The sequence below is a fragment of the Hyperolius riggenbachi genome, chromosome 9 (assembly GCF_040937935.1).
Source record: "Hyperolius riggenbachi isolate aHypRig1 chromosome 9, aHypRig1.pri, whole genome shotgun sequence".
Taxonomy (NCBI): Eukaryota; Metazoa; Chordata; class Amphibia; order Anura; family Hyperoliidae; genus Hyperolius; species Hyperolius riggenbachi.
Window position 1 is genome coordinate 226,707,932 of NC_090654.1, and position 21,567 is coordinate 226,729,498.

A 21,567-nucleotide genomic window follows, 5' to 3' on the forward strand; every position below is an offset into this window, starting at 1 on the left:
CCCGAAGTTTGGCCACTTCTAGTTCTGGCCGGCCAATGTGCGAAGTGGCCGCTGCGCTGCGGCCAATGCGAGAAATGGAATTATCCCTGTAACATTAATGTATCTTCTGGCCGCAGCGCAGCTGGCAAATGTATCGCAACTTAGTTAATATAATGCAATTAAGCCGGCGGCAATGTAACAGATGAAGCCGCCGGCTTTTGCTCTGCCTCTCTCTCCTCCCCCCTCCCCTCTCTCCTTCTCTTATGGGCAGCCGGCGGGGACACGCGTGTCCCCGAGAGTCGTTCGTCGCGCCAGGAAAGCAGAGCGGGGAGGCTGCAGACATTGCTTCTGCCAGCACCCGCTCTGCAAGAACGTCAGGATTCCCTGCCGCGACGAACGACTCCGGGGGACACACGCGTGTCCCCACCGGCTGCCCATAGGAGAGCGAGAGGGGGGGGGGGGGGGAAGAGAGAGAGGCAGAGAAAAAGCCGGCGGCTTGATCTGTTACATTGCCACCGGCTTAATTGCATTGGATTAACTAAGTTGCGATACATTTGGCCGCTGCGCTGCGGCCAGAAGATACATTAATGTTACAGGGATAATTCCATTTCTCACATTGGCCGCAGCGGCCACTTCGCACATTGGCCGGCCAGAACCCGAAGTAGCTGGCCAGAACTAGAAGTGGCCAAACTCCGGGTTCTGGCCATAACATATATAAAAGATTCCTGTGTACACATCATATATACTGTACAGTCACAATCATATATGTATATCTGACTTTAAAAATACAAGGACTGCTTTATTGAAGCTGCACAAGTAACTCATTTCGATTGGTTTATTTCATTTTTGTGGACTAAGCAGAGCTATTACTGTATATATAAAATTATTTATGATGACCATTATCTGAGAAATAGAACATTTTATCATATTTTCTATTTTAAATTACAGTTTAAATTCATTAGGAGTCGGAGTCGGTGCATTTTTCCCCGACTCAGACTTCAGGCACCCAAAATTGCTCTGACTCCACAGCCCTGGATAATACCAGTATTCTAGCTATCAGTAATATCACTGTAATCAGTAATATCACCCAAATCACTTGAGGCAATATCAAACGTACCAGCATGGAGGGCTTCAGCCATGTACAGAACACTATCAATAGCATAACAAGTAGAAAATGTGCTGCAATGTAACTAGGCATACACTGTACAATGTTTTTAACAGAGTACACAGAGTAAATATACATATTAAGCCATGGGCTGTAGCAGTACAACAGAGACATTCTCATAGCTTTGTACTGCACTGGGGGTAGCAGGGGCTTAGATATTGACCTTTTGCTTGGTCTAACAATGGATTATGGAAATGTATCGCAGGCTAAAGGCTGCTCAAGACAATGAACAGAGAAATAAGTCTGTTCTGATATCTGAGTGAGGGCTGGTGCACACCAGAGCAGTTATAGAGCGTTTTTAAAACCTCTTGCAGGGGGAAAACTGCTTGGCTAATGAAAGTGAATGGGATGGTGCACACCAGAGCGGTTTGTTTTTTCCACAAACGCAAACTCAGGGGCTGCAGCATTTTTTAGATTTCTGAGGCGTTTCTGCCTCAAAGTTAAAGTATAGGAAAGTGGAAAACCGCTCTGAAAAACGCTAGATCAGATCATCAGCTTTACTGTAACAATATTTGTAATCTGCTACACAAAAACGCTCCAAAAAACACTAGGCATGTTTAGAAAACCTCTCTAAACATGCCTAGAATCACTCTGAAATCTTCAAATACCTCTAGCGGTTTGCGGGTCTGCTAGAGGTTTTTGGTGTGCACTGGGCCTGAGTGAGCTGACACTGCTTACCAAAAAGTAGGTGAAAAAGTACTGTCAACATTATTTTGAGTATTTTCTTGCTTGCTGGTTTAAAAGGCATTTTATTGTAAAAATATCACCTAGGAGAAAAAGTTGATTGCATATGGGCCATAGTCCCCTCCAACAGTCCTATCCATAGCTACATGACAGGCAGTCTCAACTCCCCCATACTTGGTGTCTGATGTTATCAGGGCTTTAGTAGAATGATGCGTGTAGAAAGGCCAATCACAATTGAAGTCACAGTGGGAATAGGGTAAAAGTACTTCAAGCAGAGATCGGCACACCTTGCAGCTAGTTCACTATCACAATAAAACGCAGTGGAACTACCATACTTCTCGGAATATAAAGTGCACCTGACCATAAGATGCACCTAGGTTTAGAGGACAAAATGCAGGGGGGGGGGGGGGGGGGCGCAATAAGCTGTATATATACACCAAACCTGGTGCTTCCATGGTGCAGGGGATTCTTGTGGAACTTTTTCCCCAAGCTGTTCTTAGCTACACTGCTCAGCTAAATAACCCCTGATGCCCCCCTACAGTAACCCCCACCTACACTTATTCCTACTGCTTCCAGCTACAGTAACCCCCAACGCATTGAAGCTACACTAACCCCTGCTCTCTAGGTTGGAAAAATAGCTTCCCTGTATCCCCCAGGAACTGCAAAGTAAAACACTTTTCCAGGATGGCCTCTCTCTGCAGCTGCCAGGGGATACAGGAGCCTTGGCGGGGGAGAGGGCACCACGGAAAAACTTTTATTCTGCAGTTGTCAGGGGATACAGGAGCCTTAGTGGGGGAGGGGGCACCACGGAAAAACTTTTATTCTGCAGTTGTCAGGGGATACAGGAGCCTTGGTGGGAGCGGGGCTGAAGTGGTGATTGCAATTACCATCAGAAATGTATAATTCGGACCATAAGGACGCACTGATAAACACCCCCCCCCCCCACACACACACACACAAAATCTTTTGGGGAGAAAACATGCGTCTTATGGTCCGAAAAAATACAGTCCTCACATTGTATATCATTAAATGCTAGCATCTTAAAATGGGGTAAATAACTATTATTAAAAGTAACCAGAAAATATCTCAAATAAAAAGTTTCACTTACCTGGGGCTTCTGCCAGCCCCCTGCAGCTGTCCTGTCCCGCGCCGCCCTGGAATGATCCTCTGGTCCCCCACTGCAGATCACTTTCTCTTTCGTCGACTTACAACACTACAGAAATGCATGGCCTGATACAAAAAAAAGTATTTACAAAGTAAACAGCTGTGATGTAAGAAAGTGATTGTACCTGGTGTTGCACCTTTAACGCTACATGTTCTCCGGCGTTCCTGAAGAGATCCACTGCTTTACTGTGCAAAAGATTTTCTAATTTAACACCATTCACCTGGAAAGTGCAGAACAAACACTTCATATTAGTGATTTTCAAATACGTCAAACAGATGGCCAGCAGGCCTACACACATATCTTTATTAGAAGAAAGGTGGGCAGTGTGCCGACTCCAACTTCAATCTGGGCAAATGTACCACAGACAATGTTACTGAGTAGAGGAAGCCACTAGCCACGCAATTCATATAGTGATCATTTGTGGAGCGCTCAGGACCACCAGTGGATGAAAATATCCTACCCAATCTATGGTAATCAGATTGATGGTATCGATCCCGTCAACCTGATTGGATTGGTTAGGATATTTTTGTCCATTAGTGTCCCCTAACGATCCTCTCCGATCGATCATACAAATGATCAAAAGTGAATTGTATCATTAGTGGCCACCTGTAGTGCCTGCTATCAGCCCAGTGTTGTTACACAGTAAGAACTAAAAGGTATAGATAATACAGTACGTCTGGCCACTGCATTACCCTGGGCTTATATGCGAGTCAATCATTTTTTCCAGTTTTTTTTATTAATGTAAAAGTTGGGAAGGGGGGGTCGGCTTATATGCGAGTATATACGATATGTCCTGTCCCTTTGATACTTAGGGCCCATTCACACTGTGGATCGCAAATTACTAGCAAAATCGCTAATGTTTTGTGACGGGGATTTTTTTTTTTTTTTGTTTTTTAGCGTAATTTTTACTGGACAATTTAGCAATCATGATTCACTTTTTTAACATTTCAATTGCAATCGCTCTGAAATCGTGAAAACACTGTATGCAATGAGATTCCGTTTACTGCAAATCGCTGCAGTGACATCACTGCCATATACTTTTAATCCCACTATTGCTTTTCAAGGAGCTAGTGATCGACGGCTATTCGGCGATAAACGCCCACAAATCGCCCTAGTGTGAATTGGCCCTAATGATAGCCGCCGCCATTACTTCAAGGGGTAAAGATCTCAGGGGTATGGCAGTTCCAGACATCTATAGATATTATACTAGTATTCATCTAGCTTGTGTGCTGGACTGGAGAATAAATGAGGATAATAGATTATGGGTAAGAATGGAGGGGAGCTGCCTCCGCCGTGACCTCCTCCTTTCCTGGATCCCACCTCAGATACGCGCTGCTGTGTTGGTTCCTTCCCATCCCCTTATTTAAGCAACAGTGTCAAATTCAGCTAAGGTAATTGAGAGATGGTGGCTCCTTAACGGAATCTCCGCACTGATATCAATCATAAATAATCCAGATTTTGGACCAACTAAAGACAAGGCTTGGTGTAAGGCTAACTATCTTCCTACGGATATGAGACTTAAAGACTAAAGCTGGCCACTAACGGTCTAATTTCTAGCGAAAAATCGTTAGAGCAATCAGAAATTCTGATCGGACGAAAAATCGTTCACTACACCATCAACTAACCAATCGCTTCCTATCTATCACGACCACCAAGAAAATCCAAATTTTCGTTCGACGAAAATTCAGTCGGGCGACATTTTTTTCACTCGTTCATAATCGATTGTGTCCACCAATGGAGATTATTTACAACCAATCCGATCAGAATTTCTGATCGCTCAAACGATTTTTCGCTAGAAATTGGACCGTTAGTGGCCAGCTTTAGTAGGTAACAGCGAACTAGCTATTCCTCCCTTACTTGATTCCCATAAAATCAATTATTTCGTTGCATTACAACTAAAGAGTTACTGGAAGAATTTGGAGAGAAAGGAGGGTGTTATTAGCAACAGCGTAAATCATTTTGAAAGATGGTTCCTATTAAACCAAAGGCCACCGGGGACTCTCTCAAACATTTATAAAGTGTTGGATGCCACCCTCCACAGGGTCCTCCCACGATTCTGTGATAGCTGGGAAAAAATTGAAGGAATTAAAATGAATGGAGAATTATGGGCTAGAGTTTTTTAAAAAAATCTAGAGTATACCGGATACCTATATTCAGCTTGCCCAATATAAATTAATAGCCAGATGGTTCGTATGTCCAGATACGGCTTAGCTGTTGATGAAACCTGCTGGAAGTGCAAACGGGATTCAGGTACCTTCTTGCATATGATGTGGAGTTGCCCTGTGGTGGAGGGCTTCTGGAAAGGGGTGGAGGAATTTTGCTCCGAGTTTTTAATCCCTGGAGTGGCAGATGTAAGCTGGGCAATCTTCGGGATTCAGGATACAAAAGAAGCAGAAGGTGGCCCTAAGCAAAAATTATTGGAAGATTTGGGGGTAAGCTTAGCTAGGAAGCTTATTATAAAAAAAAAAAAAAAAAAAAAAAAAAAGGGTAACATCTGGAACCACTCTCCCTTGGAGAATGGAAAAAGGATATTATAGTATTTCTAAATAATAGAGTTTGGGTAAGAAAAGATGAGGCGACTGAAAGGTCTGATGCTACTTGTTGGTCTGTTGTGAAACAGATTTGGGAGCAGAGTATTGTCTGACTTCTGTATACCTCTTTTTCTCTGTAAGGAGGAGGAGAGGACCTAAAAGTGACAGAATTCTTGGGGGGGGGGGGAGGGGGAAGAAGTATATGGAGGATGTATGTGGTATGTATGGGGTGTGATAGGTAGGATGTTCGCGTGAAAAGTAATCTGTCATTACTTTGTATTGTTTTATTGTATTTCTAATATTTTCAAATTCTAATAAGATTACTAAATAAAAGATATGGCAAACCATGATGCAACTATTTACCCAACAAGGGGAAGGTGCTGATGAAGCCAATTTCTGGTTGGGATATGGTGTGCCATCGCTGCTGAGGGTTTGTCAAAAGGATTGGCCCTAAAGGCCCATTTCCACTGAGTGTGAGTTCGCATTAGTATTGAAACCAATGCAATTTCAATGGAATAGTTTCCATTGAATGCTCTTTTTGTTGTCTGTTCCGATCTTAAAAAACAAAGCAAAGCAAAACAAAACAAAAAACCCAGCTTCCTGCAAATTTTCGCACCACGCAACTGTTTAACATGTAATGATTGTCAATTATGCTAGGCTTGCAAAAATTTGCATATAGAAAAAAAAAAGTATGCAACATTTCTTACCCCAAGGCTTGGTTCTCACTTGCACAAGAAAGTACCTGCTTAGTACGTTTTCAGCAGTGCAGCGGCGGACATGTAAACAGATCTAATGGAAAAAATAGGGTCTGCTTCCACTTGTGATTTTTAACAGATCCATTCAGTACGCTGTAGTAAATGCAACGCAAAGTCCCAACCTGCTACATTTTTCGTACAGCGTATGCAGAAGGAAGCCATGAAAATCACCGCAACTGTGTGAGAGCCACTGTTGTCAAACTTCCCTCCCACTCTCTGCACTAATAACCGGCTAGGCGAGTGATTGCATGGGGAAAAGGTGTAAACTAACCTATATATTAGAAGGCAAAGGAAAGTGAAAGCAGGTGGATGGACCTTGCACTATCTGTAGTGTCAACCTGAGATTAGTGCGCTCAATGAGTTCAGCAATCAATACAAGGGAAACACTATTTTACTCACAACTTACAAAAAAGCCCTGTGTTCCCCTTTCTCAAGGTAAATTATTAAGCAACACACAAGCGAAATAAAAGCGATTCTGATTCTGACAAGAGACATGTAAGGACAGAGAAAAATTCAACCATTATCATAAATAAAATGCAAGATAAGTAAGTGTGTGATAAGTGTGGCTGGATAGTGTACTGATTTATGGCTCTGTCTCTGACACAGGAGACCAGGGTTCAAATCTCGGCTCTTCCTGTTCAGTAAGCCAGCACCTATTCATTAAGAGTTCTTGGGCAAGACTCCCTAACACTGCTACTGCCAACGGAGTGCGCTTTAGTGGCTGCCTCACAAGCGCTTTGAGTCTGATAGGGGAAAAGCGCTATACAAATAAAGGAATTATTAAAATGCAACCCAAAAAACAAAAAAATAAGAATTCTTCTCTTGGGGTCTGTCGTGACTGAAACACTAGATCCTTTATACATTGTGCCACACTTGGAGTGCTTGCTGGACCAGTGGTCACCAAAGAAACTTTTTTCGGAGCCATGAAAGAATAGCCGGGTGTGGCATGACAGGAGAATGAAGGGCTTGCACAACTCTGCTAACAGCATAGGAGGAGGATGAGAAGGCGAGCTCTTGACAGACGGGTGCTCACCCAGCTAAAAGAGCCTGGGGAGAACACTGCTGGGCCTTCAAGTATGTAGCAGGGATGGGAAAAGACGCAGGGAGGAGCTACAGAACAGACCAGCCCTTTCCCAATAAACCGGGAGGGGGTGGAGACTGACACAAAACTTTTTTAAAGGGAACCTTAACCGAGTTTTTTTTTATTTTATTTTAAGTTTCACTTACCTGGGGCTTTCCCAAGCCCCCTGCAGCCATCCTGTGCCCTCGCCAGTCCGCAACTATCCTTCGGTGCCCCATCGCAGGTTAGTTTCTTGGCCCTTAGGCCAAGTTCCTGTCATCAAGCGCGTTCTGCGCAGGTTCAGTACAAGTTTTCTCATACTGCTTCTGTGCAGGACGTGCTTGATGACGGGAACAAGAATGCGCACGCGGCCAGGGTGAAAACAAAACTAACCCGCAGCGGGGTACCGGAGGATAGTCGAGGACCGGTGAGGGCACAGGGCAGCTGCAGGGGGCTTGGGAGAGGCCCAGGTAAGTGAAACTTTTTTTTTTTTTTTTTTTAATCTAGGTTAAGGTTCCCTTTGAAGTAAACCTAGTAAAAAAAAAAGTTTCACTCACCTGGGACTTCTACCAGCCCCCTGGAGCCGCACCCTCCTGGAACGATCCTCCAGTCCCCCGCAGCAGCTAAGTTAAGTATTCCCCCGACTCGCCTGTGCAACCCTGGCAAGTGTCCTCGTTCACGACCCTGCTGCTGGAAGCATCCTGCGCAGTATGAGATTTCCGCATACTGCGCAGGACACACCCAACGATGGGAGTGTGAGTGAGGACGCAAGAGGCCAGGACAGTGCAGGCACAGTGACCACCGACTGACCAGTCAGGGAAACAAGAAACTTGTCCGCTGTGGGGGACCGGAAGATCGTTCCAGGACGGCACGGGCACAGGGTGGCTGCAGAGGGATGGTATAAGCCTCAGGTAAATAAAACTTTTTTTTTTTTTTTACTTTGGATTAGGTTTCCTTTAAAAATAGAAACATCCCCCTTTACTGTAAACCTATATGTGGAAAGTAGAAAACTGCAGAGGTCATCTTTGATAACACAGCATTTTTAGTCTACGTGATCAGGATTATTTATGATATCACCATTAGACATGCTTGGGGATCTCTGCAGAAGGGTTTGTAAATAAGTCCAAGTAGCTGTGATGAACCAGAAAACTATTCCTGCAGTACACAGCACCAGAAAAGATGAATGAACTCACAGATACTGCAGTATAATACAGAGCTGTGTATTGTTGCCTGACCTTGACACACAGCCAGGTGTTGTCTACAGTGGCACAAGCCCAGCCATCCGGAAGAATACAGGTCAGGTGCAGCGGAGTGTGAAGGATTAATGTTCTGCTGTGAATGGGCGTATGCTGCTTTAGCAGTAGACGGTATAGATAATCACAGACAAAACTGTGGTGCAGTAATTAGAATCCACTACGAGGCTGTACAAATGTCAGGATGTCCTACCTCTAGGATTCGGTCTCCTTCCTGCAGCCTCCCATCCACGGCAGCTGCTCCATTCTCCTTGATGCTACTGACATAGATGCCACAGTCATGAGACACGTACTGTTGGTCTCTGCCTCCCACAATATTGAACCCCAGTCCTGTATAAAAAAAATTAAAATAGGTCACGTATGTCTGAAAGTGGGATAAAATACAGTTATGTTTTCATTTGTGCACAAGTAATACTGGGTTTGTTTACAAATTACAAGTTCCTAAAGTACAGTATATCTGCTCTGAAAGCTGCCATTGCATTTTATTCATAGCTTCTGTATTTATATATTAATATCCATCTATTGAACATTTCTCCGTTGTCTCTGCTTGTCAGCTCAGTGCAGTTCCTTTCAGCACACTACAGGATATATATATATATATATATATATATATATATATATATATATATATATATATATATATATATATATATATATATATATATATATATATTATAGTATAAATTACTTTTCTATATATATATTAATTGTAGCAGCCAAAGAAATGTAAACAAAATATAATGTTATCACCTCTTCGGATGCAGCCAGGAGCTTTCCACTGTGTTTAACTGAATGCTGTTCTGCTACACATTTTTGTGGTGGTAGATTTTATGCTGCCAAAACGATCAATACATCTACCAGGCTCATAGGATTTCTCCAGCTTTGCCACACACTCTCAGATGTTTCTAGTGGCGTAGCTAAGGAGCTGTGGGCCCCGATGCAGGTATTACAATGCCCCCCCCCCCCCAAGCACTCTATACATAATTCTTATGGCGCACCAAAACCTGCCAATGGCAACTACAGTGTCAGAGGTGCAAGAAGGGGATGGGGAACAGTTTGTCAATGATTACCACTATTTAAAGTATCTATAGAAGTGATTATTATGAGCACAGGACCAATAGAGAGCCAATTCTGTAGTTTAGGGAGGGCCTTTCGGGGCCCCTTTGGCCCGAAGCGGTCGCAACCCCTATTGCTACGCCCCTGGATGTTTCTCCATTCTAGGAAACTGTCAGAAGCTTTCTGATCAGAATAGAGATCATGGCCCACTATGATGAAGAATTAAAAGATTGAATATGCATGTCTATGCGTATGTATAAAATATACATTTGTTCTAGAATAAAATGCACTATAAATATGTTTTTTTTCCTGTTGCTGCCATTTACAGTAGATTATATAAAAAGAGAGAAAAAAAAACCAGACAGATCTGACATGTTTCTGATGAATCTCTTCATGGGGGATTCTCAGGGTTATTTTTAAAAGCCTTTATTAAACGGAAGTTGCTCAGTCTAACTGTCAAAATAGTGTGTAAACGAGTAAGGAGGCTGGTGTCTTTGTATAGATTCTTTCATTAGAGTGCTTTTGTAAGCTTTAGTAAACAATAAAAAAAAAAATGGAACGACGCCATGAGGAGATTGACTAGCCTTAAAATTGTCAGATTGGTCAGATTTCTATTGTAAGTGACAGCAACATAAGAGAAAAGTAATTTACAGTGCATTTTTACTTTTATAAGAACGTGTACATATGTATTTAATAATTTATGCAATAGGATTTCCTTTAACCACTTTGCACTGCTTGGTTTTAAATGAAACCGGTTTTAAAAGTGAAAAAAGAGCAGTCTTTCACAAACAATTTTTAATTGACTAAGGCATTCTTAATTGCCTTTTTTCTTGGTGTTTTTGCCGATCGAGTAGTCCTATTCTCTTTTGTCCCAAAGTAATGTCACCTGCGTGAAAAAATCAAAAGTCTCCAAGCTTAGAATATAGCAGTCCTAAGAACTGCCATTACAATGGATATATATCAAATTAATTCAGAAAACTCCTACGGTGAGGATACTTCCTCTTTCAGTGACACTGAATAAGTACCGTAACTGAAAAAAAATTTATTTCAGGCAGAAATCGATTAAAACTACAATAGGGAGGCCACGTTGCGGTTTTAATCTTTGGCAGATTTGATCATTATGATCAAATCTGCCAGACACTGATGCCACAAACAGAGTAATGGACGTGCCACTTCTTCTCTGCTCAAAAAGGTACGCAATAGCATAATAGCCTATAAAGAAAAACATTTCTTTGTTACAGCTGATACAAATCCTACAATAAATCTGAAGTGTTTCTACTTCCTGATTTCATGGGAGCAGACATACTGTTAACATCCTGTGCTTTCAACTGAGCTTATTTACCATGGCAGTCAACTGACACAGGGGAGAGATCAAATTACATCTTGTGATTAGACGCAAATGAGGAGGAATTGAACAGGCTAAACTCTCTAAAAACATACCAAGTTCATTTCTCTGTTCTCCATCTGTGCTGTGCAAGAGTTTAGGTCCACTTTAACTGATAAGCTTTCTTTCTATTCTTTTTTTATTATTATTTTTCTTTATTCCAAACTCAGCCAGGAAGACCTCTTCCAAAAAAAAAATCTAAAGAAATATGCTTTAAAACTGGTAAGCTTCTGAGAGACTGGTAAGCTTCTGTTAACCTAATATCAAGCAACCAATTGTTTATGTACAGAAGTTATTACCGTATATACTCATGTATAAGCCGTCCCGTGTATAGGTCAACCCCCCAACTTTTGCCCCTAAAAATATATTTGGACTATTGCTCCATTTTTAAAGCCCATATCCAGGCATAGCTATGTTACATAGCAAAGAAATGAACAGCGCTACTTAAAAACAGATGAGTGCTTACCTGCAAAAAAGTGCACACCCCACTCATGGGATTCAAATACACAATGAGCATACACATGACCTGTCTACCACTTGGAGGATGTTAGTTTCCGCTAACAATTTGCAATTTGTTGTTAGGTACTCGTCCCTCCCACTGTCGAAGAAGTCTTTCCTCCATGGGAGGGGACCTAACACTAACTAAATTCTATCTATGCATATGCATAGCCTGGGCGCGCTACCAGTAAAAAATTTTGCGCAATAGCTATGTTACAGCCAAAACCCGAGGTTGGCCAACATGGGCATTGGCTGGTGATCTTTAGAAGTGGCCAAATTTATTCCAAGGTGACTGGCCAAAGTCCAAAAGCATGACCAGATCGGACACTGGCCAGCCAATGTGCGAAATGTCTAAGGGAAACATTTGGGATTTTACATGTGTTTAAACTAATACAGCTAAAACATCAACGTAACCTTCCTATCTACTCTACCTAACACTACCGCTCCCCCTATCCTATGCCCACCACTAACTTGCTACCCGAACATACAGGTACGGAATCGACTTCAGGAATTTACAGATGTCAAATCTTGGCCAAAACCCTTATGCCATTTCTGGAATTAGCCAGCCAATTCAGATTTTTGATCATAATGTATATAAAAAAATATCACCTAACTGCTCAGATGTAATTTTTTTTTTAATTTTTTTTTTTTTAGAGAAATTAGGCTTCTATAGCTGAAAATACTCTTAATATTTAATCACACAATGAGAAGCAGAGTACAGCAAGTCAAATGTCAAGCTTTGTGGGTGTGGCTACCACTGATGCCTTGATTGCATCATCTCGACTGTTCAGATTATCAGGGGAAAGGCAGTCTGAATTGGTCTAAGAAAATTGTAGCCTACAGCACAGCCTGTTGTATAGGAAGTGGGCGGTGTGTGGGCTTTTGAGCAGATATTTCACAAGAGATTTGATGTCAGCTGATCAGCAGCTTATACACAGTTACAACAGCTCTAGCAAAATGCTTGTGCCTGGAATAGCGATTGAAAGAAGTATTTAGAGTCCAGACTGGCAGAATGGATGAGCAGATAGAGTATTTTTGCGTGGATATGGAGTTTTTAAAATGTAATAAAAAGAACTAGTACAGTAAATACAAAAGTGGAACTGATGCTCCCAGCGGCCGTTACTATTCTTTTTCCCCCAGTGCAGAACAGATATCAAAGCCAATACTGGAATAATACCGTTATTACCCATTGCCTAGTATAACAAATGACCTGACAATCTCCATTTCTTTAAAATGGCCTACCCCACATCTACCACACTATAACTCTCTCAGTCAATCACCTTTTCCACAGTCCTACCTTATGTGCCCCCCACCCTTTAGATTGTAAGCCTTGGCAGGGCCTCCCCCCTCCCTTAGTGTGTCCTTCTTAAATGTACTACCCCAGCAATGACACCCTTCTCATGGACTAACTTGTACTTGTTTTGCTGGGTCTCTGTAAAACACATTTTATACCGATTGTATGTATAACAGTTTGCTACCTCTCTGTCTGTCACCCCTTGATGCAATTTATGTATCGCTATTTATTGTCCAGCTCTGCGTAATATGTTGGCGCTTTCCAAATACAATAAATAATAATCTCCACCTCTGTTCTATGCACATCCCCATCTGAATACCGCGGCCCCCCATTCAGAGGAGCGGTTACTGTAAGCCATTAGCTTAATATGAAGTACATCCAGCATATGCGCAGTCAGTGATGTGAGTTTCTGGAGCACTGCAGATGCCATTAGCCCTCTTGTCAGCAGATCTGTCTCTGGGTGGAATCAATGCAACCCAAGATGAGTGGCTTTATTACATTGTTCACTAAGTGCATCCCTCCTGCATCCCACAGATCACATTTCATGTGGCCAGCAGGTAGATTAAATATGAATCCTCATGCATCATCAACAACTCTGGTCACTTTCAAGTTATAAGAAACAGAACAAAACCCCAAAATGACAAAATAGCCAACAGTAAGCACAGATATAACGCTACTCTGATGCTACGACAATTACTACAAAGAAGCGCCAGCCAAAACTTTACTTTCTTTTAAATCAGTAGTTCTGCCTTCTAATTTTAATGCACGTGATTTAAATTTACATAAATTAGCATTGCACTAAGCTTGTGAAATGCATATCGGTACTTTCTGCAATAATTATCCTGATTATTATGGACAGTTTAGTGAGTTAACAAGTTACTGCACACTGTGCAGTACATCTACGCCATGGGAGACTTCATCTGAAGTCCCAGGGATGTAGATATTCGTCTCCCGCCGCTGCACGCTCCAGCTCGCCACCGCCCACGTTCCCGCATGCATTCTCGCCGCCACCCGTTAGTAGGGAGATCAATAAATAGGAACACATTCCTATTCATTAATCAATGTCCCAGCGTCAATGATCACCGTCATCAATGAGATGCATGCGGTTACTGTGAGTCATACACACATTATTTCCTGTTAGCGAACAAATAGTACACATGGGAAGAATCAGTTTGGGGACATCTTGTCGCCAAATAGTAAAATTATACCTACATACTTTTTCTTTTTAAACTAAAAACACAAACATACTATTAAAATTAACTCCTTACTCCTTAAAGCCCCCGCCCCCCAAACACACACACACACACACACACACACACACACACACACACACACACACACACACATTATCCCATAGTTACAGAAACAAAACATTTGCATATTAAAAAAATATTTCATTTAAGAAAAAATACACATAGTTACCTTTTAGACTGAACTTTTTTAATATGTGCAGTACTGACCAAAAGTTTGGACACACCTTCTCACACAAAGTTTTCTTTATTTTCAGGACTATGAACATTGTAGATTCACACTGAAGGCATCCAAACTATGAATTAACACATGTGGAAGTAGAGTACATAACCAAATTGTACATAACCAAAATGTGTGAAACAACAAGGTTGAGTGGATCAGGTAGGTTTTTGCGGCTACCTGATCCGCTCAGCCGTGCGGATGAGGTAGCCTACTTTTGTTTTGTTTTTTTGAGCCCACCTCGGGCTCTCTTTAAAGAAACACATAACAATAGTTCGTTTTTAAACGACCAACAAGTCCGATTAAATGTTTGAGGATCATTCCAATCATCGACTTGAGCAGGTTTTGCCGCGATCGTATAAACATTTGTCTACACGATCGTTTATTTCTAACAGCGTAAACAACACTTGCATATGTGGCCAGATGGATCAGGGAATAATTGTTCGTCTGCTAAGGTCCCTGATCCATTTTGCCATACTCTGCCAGTGGGTACTCCACTTAAGTCAGTTTCCCACTAGGGTGCCTTCTTTGAAGCAGTGCTTTAAAAAGTTAAAGGACACCTTTTTTAAACAATGCTAGTTACCTGGTGTCCTGCCATTGTTAGTGTCTGAATCACATCCCTGAACAAGCATGGGGCAAATCAAGTCAGAAACATCGGATCTGCATGCTTGTTCGGGATCTCTTTGCTAAAAGTATTAAGAGGCAGAGGATCAGCAGGACAGCCAGTCAATTTGAATGGTTTAAAAGGAAATAAATATGTCAGCCTCCATATCCCTCTCACTTCAAGGAAACCTGTGACTTTCAAAAAAAAAAAAAAAAAAAAAAAAAAAAAAAAAAAACTTACCCATGGAGAAGAAAGCCTTTGGATGGTCTGGTCCAGAGGCCTCCTGATCCACCTTGGTGCGCACAAGTACCGTGCACGATCCTTCCGAATAGATCAGACAAGAGAATGGCAGGTATATTCTTGCGGCCACGCCCCCTGTATGAGCATGATCATAGTTGTGCATGTGTATTTTATCAATGCACAAGTCAATTAAGTGCTTTCACCTATGCAAATAGGTTAGTCAAACAGCAGTAGAGAGCAGCCCTGGCTATCATTAAGAGAGAAAAGAAACAAAACACTTATCTGTCTGCACAAAGACTCCTAATAAAAATATAGTTCTGAAAAGATCAAATGGTAATTAATTCACCCAGATTCCGGCCACTACTTACACTCCACATTAGAGACTTTGATTTTAGGTCAGATCCCAAATAGTTTAAAAATAAATAAATAAAAGCATACTCTGGTGCTGTACTACTGACACAGGATGTGCACAGAGGAGAATGGGACACTGCCTAGCAAGGATGGGTGTTCCCGGCTAATCGTACCCATAAATTCCACCTGTAAGTTGCCAACAAAAATAAGACTGAAATGAAATTGTGCTCTGCAGACACAAATAACATGCTTTGCAAACTTTGGCTTAAGTACAGTATATGTTTGAGCACAGTGGTGAATTTTTGATTATATCAGTATATCTGAAAACCTATTTATTCCTCAAAGGCAATGCGCGATCATAGGTTTTATAGCGTTAAATCATAGAGAGCCAGAACCACTATGATCTGTGTAGGAGGCCAAAAGGAACCAAAAAAACCCCATGCATACAAAAATGTGGGGTTGTTGTGGAGGGTGGGGTTTGGGGGGTGTGTGTGTGCGCGCGTGTGTTGGGGGGCAGGTGGAACCTGCGCTGAATACTAATTTGCTTTCATAAAGCAGAAGGTATTTTGTAGGGATGTGGAATCGGTACAAAAATCAGAGTCCGACTCCAGATTATCGCAAATGGCTCCGACTCCTGTGGATTTGGTACAAAAATCATCCGTCTCCTGACTCCACAGTTAATGAAACCTCCAGCTCTAGGTACCCAAATTTGCTCCAACTCCACAGCCCTAGTATTTTGGAATTCTTCGCTTTACTGTTAAAAAGCATTGCTTCAGCTCACCTAGTGAATATGGTAAAGCCTGAATATGACGCCAATCAGGGACCACCACATACTGCATTCTCAGCAGCAACACCCCTGGAAGGCCGAGAACCATCTGGCATGTGCACGAGGCTTAAAGGACAACTGAAGTGAGAGGTATATGGAGGCTGCCATATTTATTTCCTTTTAAGCAATACCAGGTACCTGGCTCTTCTGCTGATCCTCTGCCTCTAATACTTTTAGCTATAGACCCTGAACAAGCATGCAGCAGATCAGGAATTTCTGGCACTATTGTAAGACCTGACAAGATTAGCTGCATGCTTGTTTCTGGTGTTCTTCAGACACTACCACAGCCAAATAGACCAGCAGGGCTGCCAGGAAACTGGTATTGCTTAAAAGGAAATCAATATGGCAGCCTCCATATTCTCCTCACTTCAGTTGTCCTTAAAGTAAACCTGAGATGAATAGCATCAAAGGATTTTTACTTACCTGGCTCTTCCTCCGGCCCCCTCCCAGTAGTACGCCTGCTCTCCATTAGCCAGTCTGGTCCCCTCCATTGTGGCGACGTGAGGCCCTCAATCCAGCAGAGTCATGTCCCACAGGTTTGCAGGCAATATCGTGAATGCACAGTGGCCCACGACTCTGCCAAGTTGCTGACTGAACAGGCCTGACTGCGGCAACACCTAGGGGAGCAAGAGGGGAGCGAGGGAGCCAACAGACTCCATGGGGCTAGAAGAATCCCCAGGTAATTATAAATCCTGTGATGCTCTTCATCTCAGGTTTACTTCAAGACCTGACATAACATATTACACAGACGCTGTGTTCACATCACAAAGGTAATGCTTGGAAACACTGGGAAGAGGAGTGTGGAGAGAAAAGGGATTTGCGGCAGGCATTATAATACTTGGATGAGGGCATAATCTGTGACGGATTACTACACTCACAAGTTCAAATAATTTGACCGTCTGACTAATATTGGGGGAATGGAAGATTATTTTTCTTGTAAAAAGTCCCCAAATTCCATACATTCCACACAATGTATCCTACACTTAATCTCCAGTATAGCCTGCTTCCTGCATTTAGCCACATGTATTGGGGGAGGGGAGGGGGGGTGTTGTAAAAAAATTGTCAATACTTCTCCTAGCAACCAGATTCTTACTGGTTACTCTGCATTGGAAATAGGGTTCAGTGTTCTCCCCAGAAATTTTTTCCAGCCGGGTGGCATGAAATAGTAGCCGGGTGTAATGAAAAAGAAGCCGGGTGGGCCAATATGAGAGAATGCAGGGCAGTGCTTCTCTGCACAACTCTGCTTCCAGCATAGGAGGAGGTGAGCCGATGACAGCCGGGTGGTCATCAAAACTAGCCGGGTGGAGCACCCAGCTAAAAGAGCCTGGGGAGAGAAATGAGGGTTCCCTACTAAGAAGAATACAGGAAGCACTGCCAGATTGTTCTCCAAGTTATCCTTGGCTGTAAACTAAGGCGGTTTCAAAACACAGAACACACAATGTACTTTCAAATCTAGCCATACTTACATTTTGATTACTTATTTTTATTGTAAATCAAAAAATATGACAAGACTAAAGTAATCAAAACCCGACGCACCGGTAGCAATATCAGATAGATTTAACCCTAATCATTAATCATATCCTTTTTTTAAATCACTCATAGCTGCACTGAGATCAGTTTGGCAGTGCAGAGAGAGAGTAAACTGATAGACAGTAAGGGTACGTTTCCACTTATGCGTTGCAATTCCGTCGCGGATAACGAGTCAACGAATCCGCATGCGGGTGCGGATTCGTTTACGTTTCCATGCGGATTTCCACGCAGAGTCGCTCGTGGTTTGCGCTATGCGATTTTAACCATGTCAATGCCGGCAAGCATTGACACGTTTTTTTCAGTGGAAACGCCAGGAAAACCGCAAGACTAATACGCTTGCGGTTTTCCTATTAAATTACATTACCGCCGATTCGCGTGCGGGTGTGCAGCATGCGAATTCTGACGACTCTGCCTGCACAGCAGACCGCACAGAGTTCCTGACAAGTAGAAACAGCCCCATCCACTTGTATTGGTTATGCAAATCTGCATGTACAAAACGCATGCAGATTCGCTCTAGTGGAAACGGGCCCTAAATCAGAACCAATTGGAAAGACAGCAAATTCCTGTGCAATCAACTAGCCTTTCCATCCTGCTAAATTGGCAGAATTTTGATTTTCAACCCAATATTCGCTCTTCAGCATTTGAACAGCCTTGAGGCCTGGGACCCTCTAGAAAGGCTTTACTAGCGTTTGGCTATCAGCAAAGCGTTCCGTCACTGAGACCCCATGAGGGTGGTTCCTCTGCAGGGCTTGAGATTGAGCTGCAGCATTTCTGGAGTGATTGCATTGAAGGGAAGCAGGGCCAAATCATAATCGCTCCAGGAATCAGGATAAAATAGCAGACTTCAACAATTCTGGAAATAGTCAGTGGGTCCCAGATCTCAGTGTATTTAATTTGCCCTCGCATAGATTAAATCTAATGATACAAATCGGTAAGTGCATGACTAGCTTAAGGTGACGCTGAAGCGGGAAAAAAACAAAAAACTTATGATAATGAATTGTGTGTAGTAGTAAGAACATTAGTAGCAAAGAATAGAGTCTCATTTTTATTTTCAGTTATATAGCTTTTTTTTTTTTTTTTAAATATAACACTGCATCATTCTCTCTAATACTTGCAGTTTACAAACTACACTCTACATTTTAAACCATGAAACAGAGCAGAGCTAATGACCCTTTAAACTTTCCTGCAGTAAAATCTTATCTGAAATTGTCTTTCACTGTTAATTTGACATACGTGCTTCAGAAAATAGCACTGTAGCTGACTAAATTAGTCAGAGAACTCAGAGAAGCTCTTTTGCATAGATAAGTGAAGTTTCTTAAAGAGAACCCGAGGCGGTTTCTTGGGGGGCAGCTCGTACAAAAAGCATGTTCTCTGCCTTATGACATGCCTCTGTCCCCCCCCCCACCACTCTCTGCCTGCCCCCCCCCCCCCCGCCAAATTAGTGACAATATTTATTATTTATTGCCACCTCGGAGGGTAAATAGAGGCGAGAGATTCCCTGCTCAAAACGCCCACTAGGGCACTCCTGCAGGCTTTCCATAGCGGCCCTTGGGCACCTCTCTCTTTCTCGCCACACCACCTGCCGCTCCCCCGCCTCCCTGCATGCTGCTGTGAGCGTAGTGACCCAGAGGTCACAAAAGTGAAAGCTGGCCAGTGCGGCCCACAGCAGAGTAGAGCTGCGGTTTTGGCGGCTACCTGATCCGCCCAGCACCCCAGATCTGGTAGCATTTTTTTAATTTATGAGCTTACCTCAGACTCTTAACTCTTCCCGTACTGGAAACAATATGAGACTCATATCTTTGCAACTAATGGTCCATTTCTTAGCTGTACTACACATACAATTCATTAGAATTTTATTTTTACTTCAGATTCCCTTTAAGACTCTAAAATAATAGGTGCTAGTATGCACTTCTTCCTAATAATTTCCCACCTCCATCTTGTATCTCAATGATCAACATGCTTTATACAAACGGCAGCTGTACCGCATTTTAGTAAAATGTTATTACCTAGCATCTTTTCCTTCACAATTCAAAGGCTGTGCTACTGCTGACACTGCATAATGTCCAGGCCAGCCATGCCCACAGTCACTTAATACTAATTATTTTGGTGCCTTTGAACAAACATCTGTGCCGGTCACAATCAGAGCAAGTAACCTTGAGGCAAAGTCAAATACAACTCCAGTCCGTCAAGCTGGAAAATCTCACATTATTTTCCAGTTTGGATTATGGGGCAGACTCTATGGAGCAATCATTTCCATGTACCAAATGTGTGAAAGATATCAAGATGTCTAAAGAGCCAGATCATTACGCAACAGAGGATGTACCACCTACGGCAGCTGAAAAGGTTTGGCCAACCACAAAAATGAATGGTGCTGTTCTACACTTCGATCATCTACATCATCTGTGACTGTATGATTCGGCTCCTGCTCAGTACTAGAAAAGGGTGAGACTACGGCGCATCATCCAAACAGTGGAAACTATAATTAGGCTGCAGCTTAGCTTCCCTGCAGGATCTTTACGCTAGTAAGTGCAGAAAGAGTGACCAAGACTGCCTCAGACCCCTCTCACAGTACAATACGGCCATGCTCACACATGGACGGGAGAGTTGCCATAAGAAACATAATTCAAAACGATTGTGTCAAATATGCTTAGAGGGGCCCTGCGCTGGAATGGAGGGGTGTAAGAATATTAGTGAGGCCTCTGAACTATCTAGAGGCTTCCCACTATTAAGGGTTTGTTTGTTTTTTAAAGACTTCACGTATGCTTTAAAAGGAGTTGTCAGGGGAAATAAAGTAAAATGAATGGTAATAACCGGGGGCTTCCTCCAGCCCCAAGCTCCCAGGACCTCCCTCGCCGCAGCTCTGCCCGCAGCCGGAGCTCCGACCCGGTCCCCGGCGATGACGTCAGAGCGACCTGGAGGACGCTCTGTACTGCGCCTGCACGATTGGCGCTGTCAATCACTGCCATGTGGGCCGGAGCGGACTGCGCACGCGCAGTAGTTCTGTTCCACCGGATCCGGATGAGTTTTGCAGTCCGGAATTTTCCAACCTGCGCCTTTTTTCCTGTCCGGTACCTCCGTCCACCGCCGCCGGAACGGATCCGGACAAAAAACCCAGCACAACAGGAACCAATAGAAAACGGAAGTGTCACAACACACTGCCTGATAAAAGCTGGACGTTCTATCCCACTTCCTGTGTGTTTTCAATGGTACAGGCGGCCATCTTGGATAGTGACACGTGCCCAGCGTTGTGCGAGTGGGACAGCTCCCAGTTTCTCATAGAGCTGTTTGGGAACATGGCAGAGCTCAGGGAATACTCCATTGAGGACCTGATTGTCCAGGTGCAGGGTCTGGAACTGTCCCTTCCTCTGCCTCTTCGATAGTAGAGGGTGCACCCACCATCTCCACAAAGGAGCATGCTTCCTTCCCACATAGTAGTAGGTAAACATCAGGAACGAGGCTACTCCAATCCAAAAGCTGTATAAAATCACTGGATCCATGGTCCACACAGCAGTCTCTCTCTCCAAGGATGATGTCCACACAGCAGGCGCTCTCAAAAAAATGACCCCAGCGCTTTCCAGACCTCCAGGTATTTATACAGTACTTTATCTCTTTAAAAAACGGAAACGGATTACAAACGCGTGCAGAACGGATGAAAATCCGGATGGAAACGGAACGGAAACGGACAGGATCCTGATTGCAAACGGATGTTTTTAGAACGGAAC

At 43.0% G+C, this 21,567-nt stretch overlaps 1 protein-coding gene across 1 annotated transcript in view; it reads right to left on the reverse strand.

Annotated features, from left to right (window-relative positions):
* Positions 1-21,567, reverse strand: part of SYNJ2BP (synaptojanin 2 binding protein) — a 48,218-nt gene that overhangs the window by 17,688 nt on the left and 8,963 nt on the right. Inside the window, exons 2-3 of the mRNA XM_068254080.1 lie at positions 8,786-8,922; positions 3,118-3,213 (exon numbers count right to left, since the gene is read on the reverse strand). Of these exons, the coding sequence (XP_068110181.1) occupies positions 3,118-3,213; positions 8,786-8,922 (233 nt within the window). The remainder of the gene's footprint in view (positions 1-3,117; positions 3,214-8,785; positions 8,923-21,567) is intronic.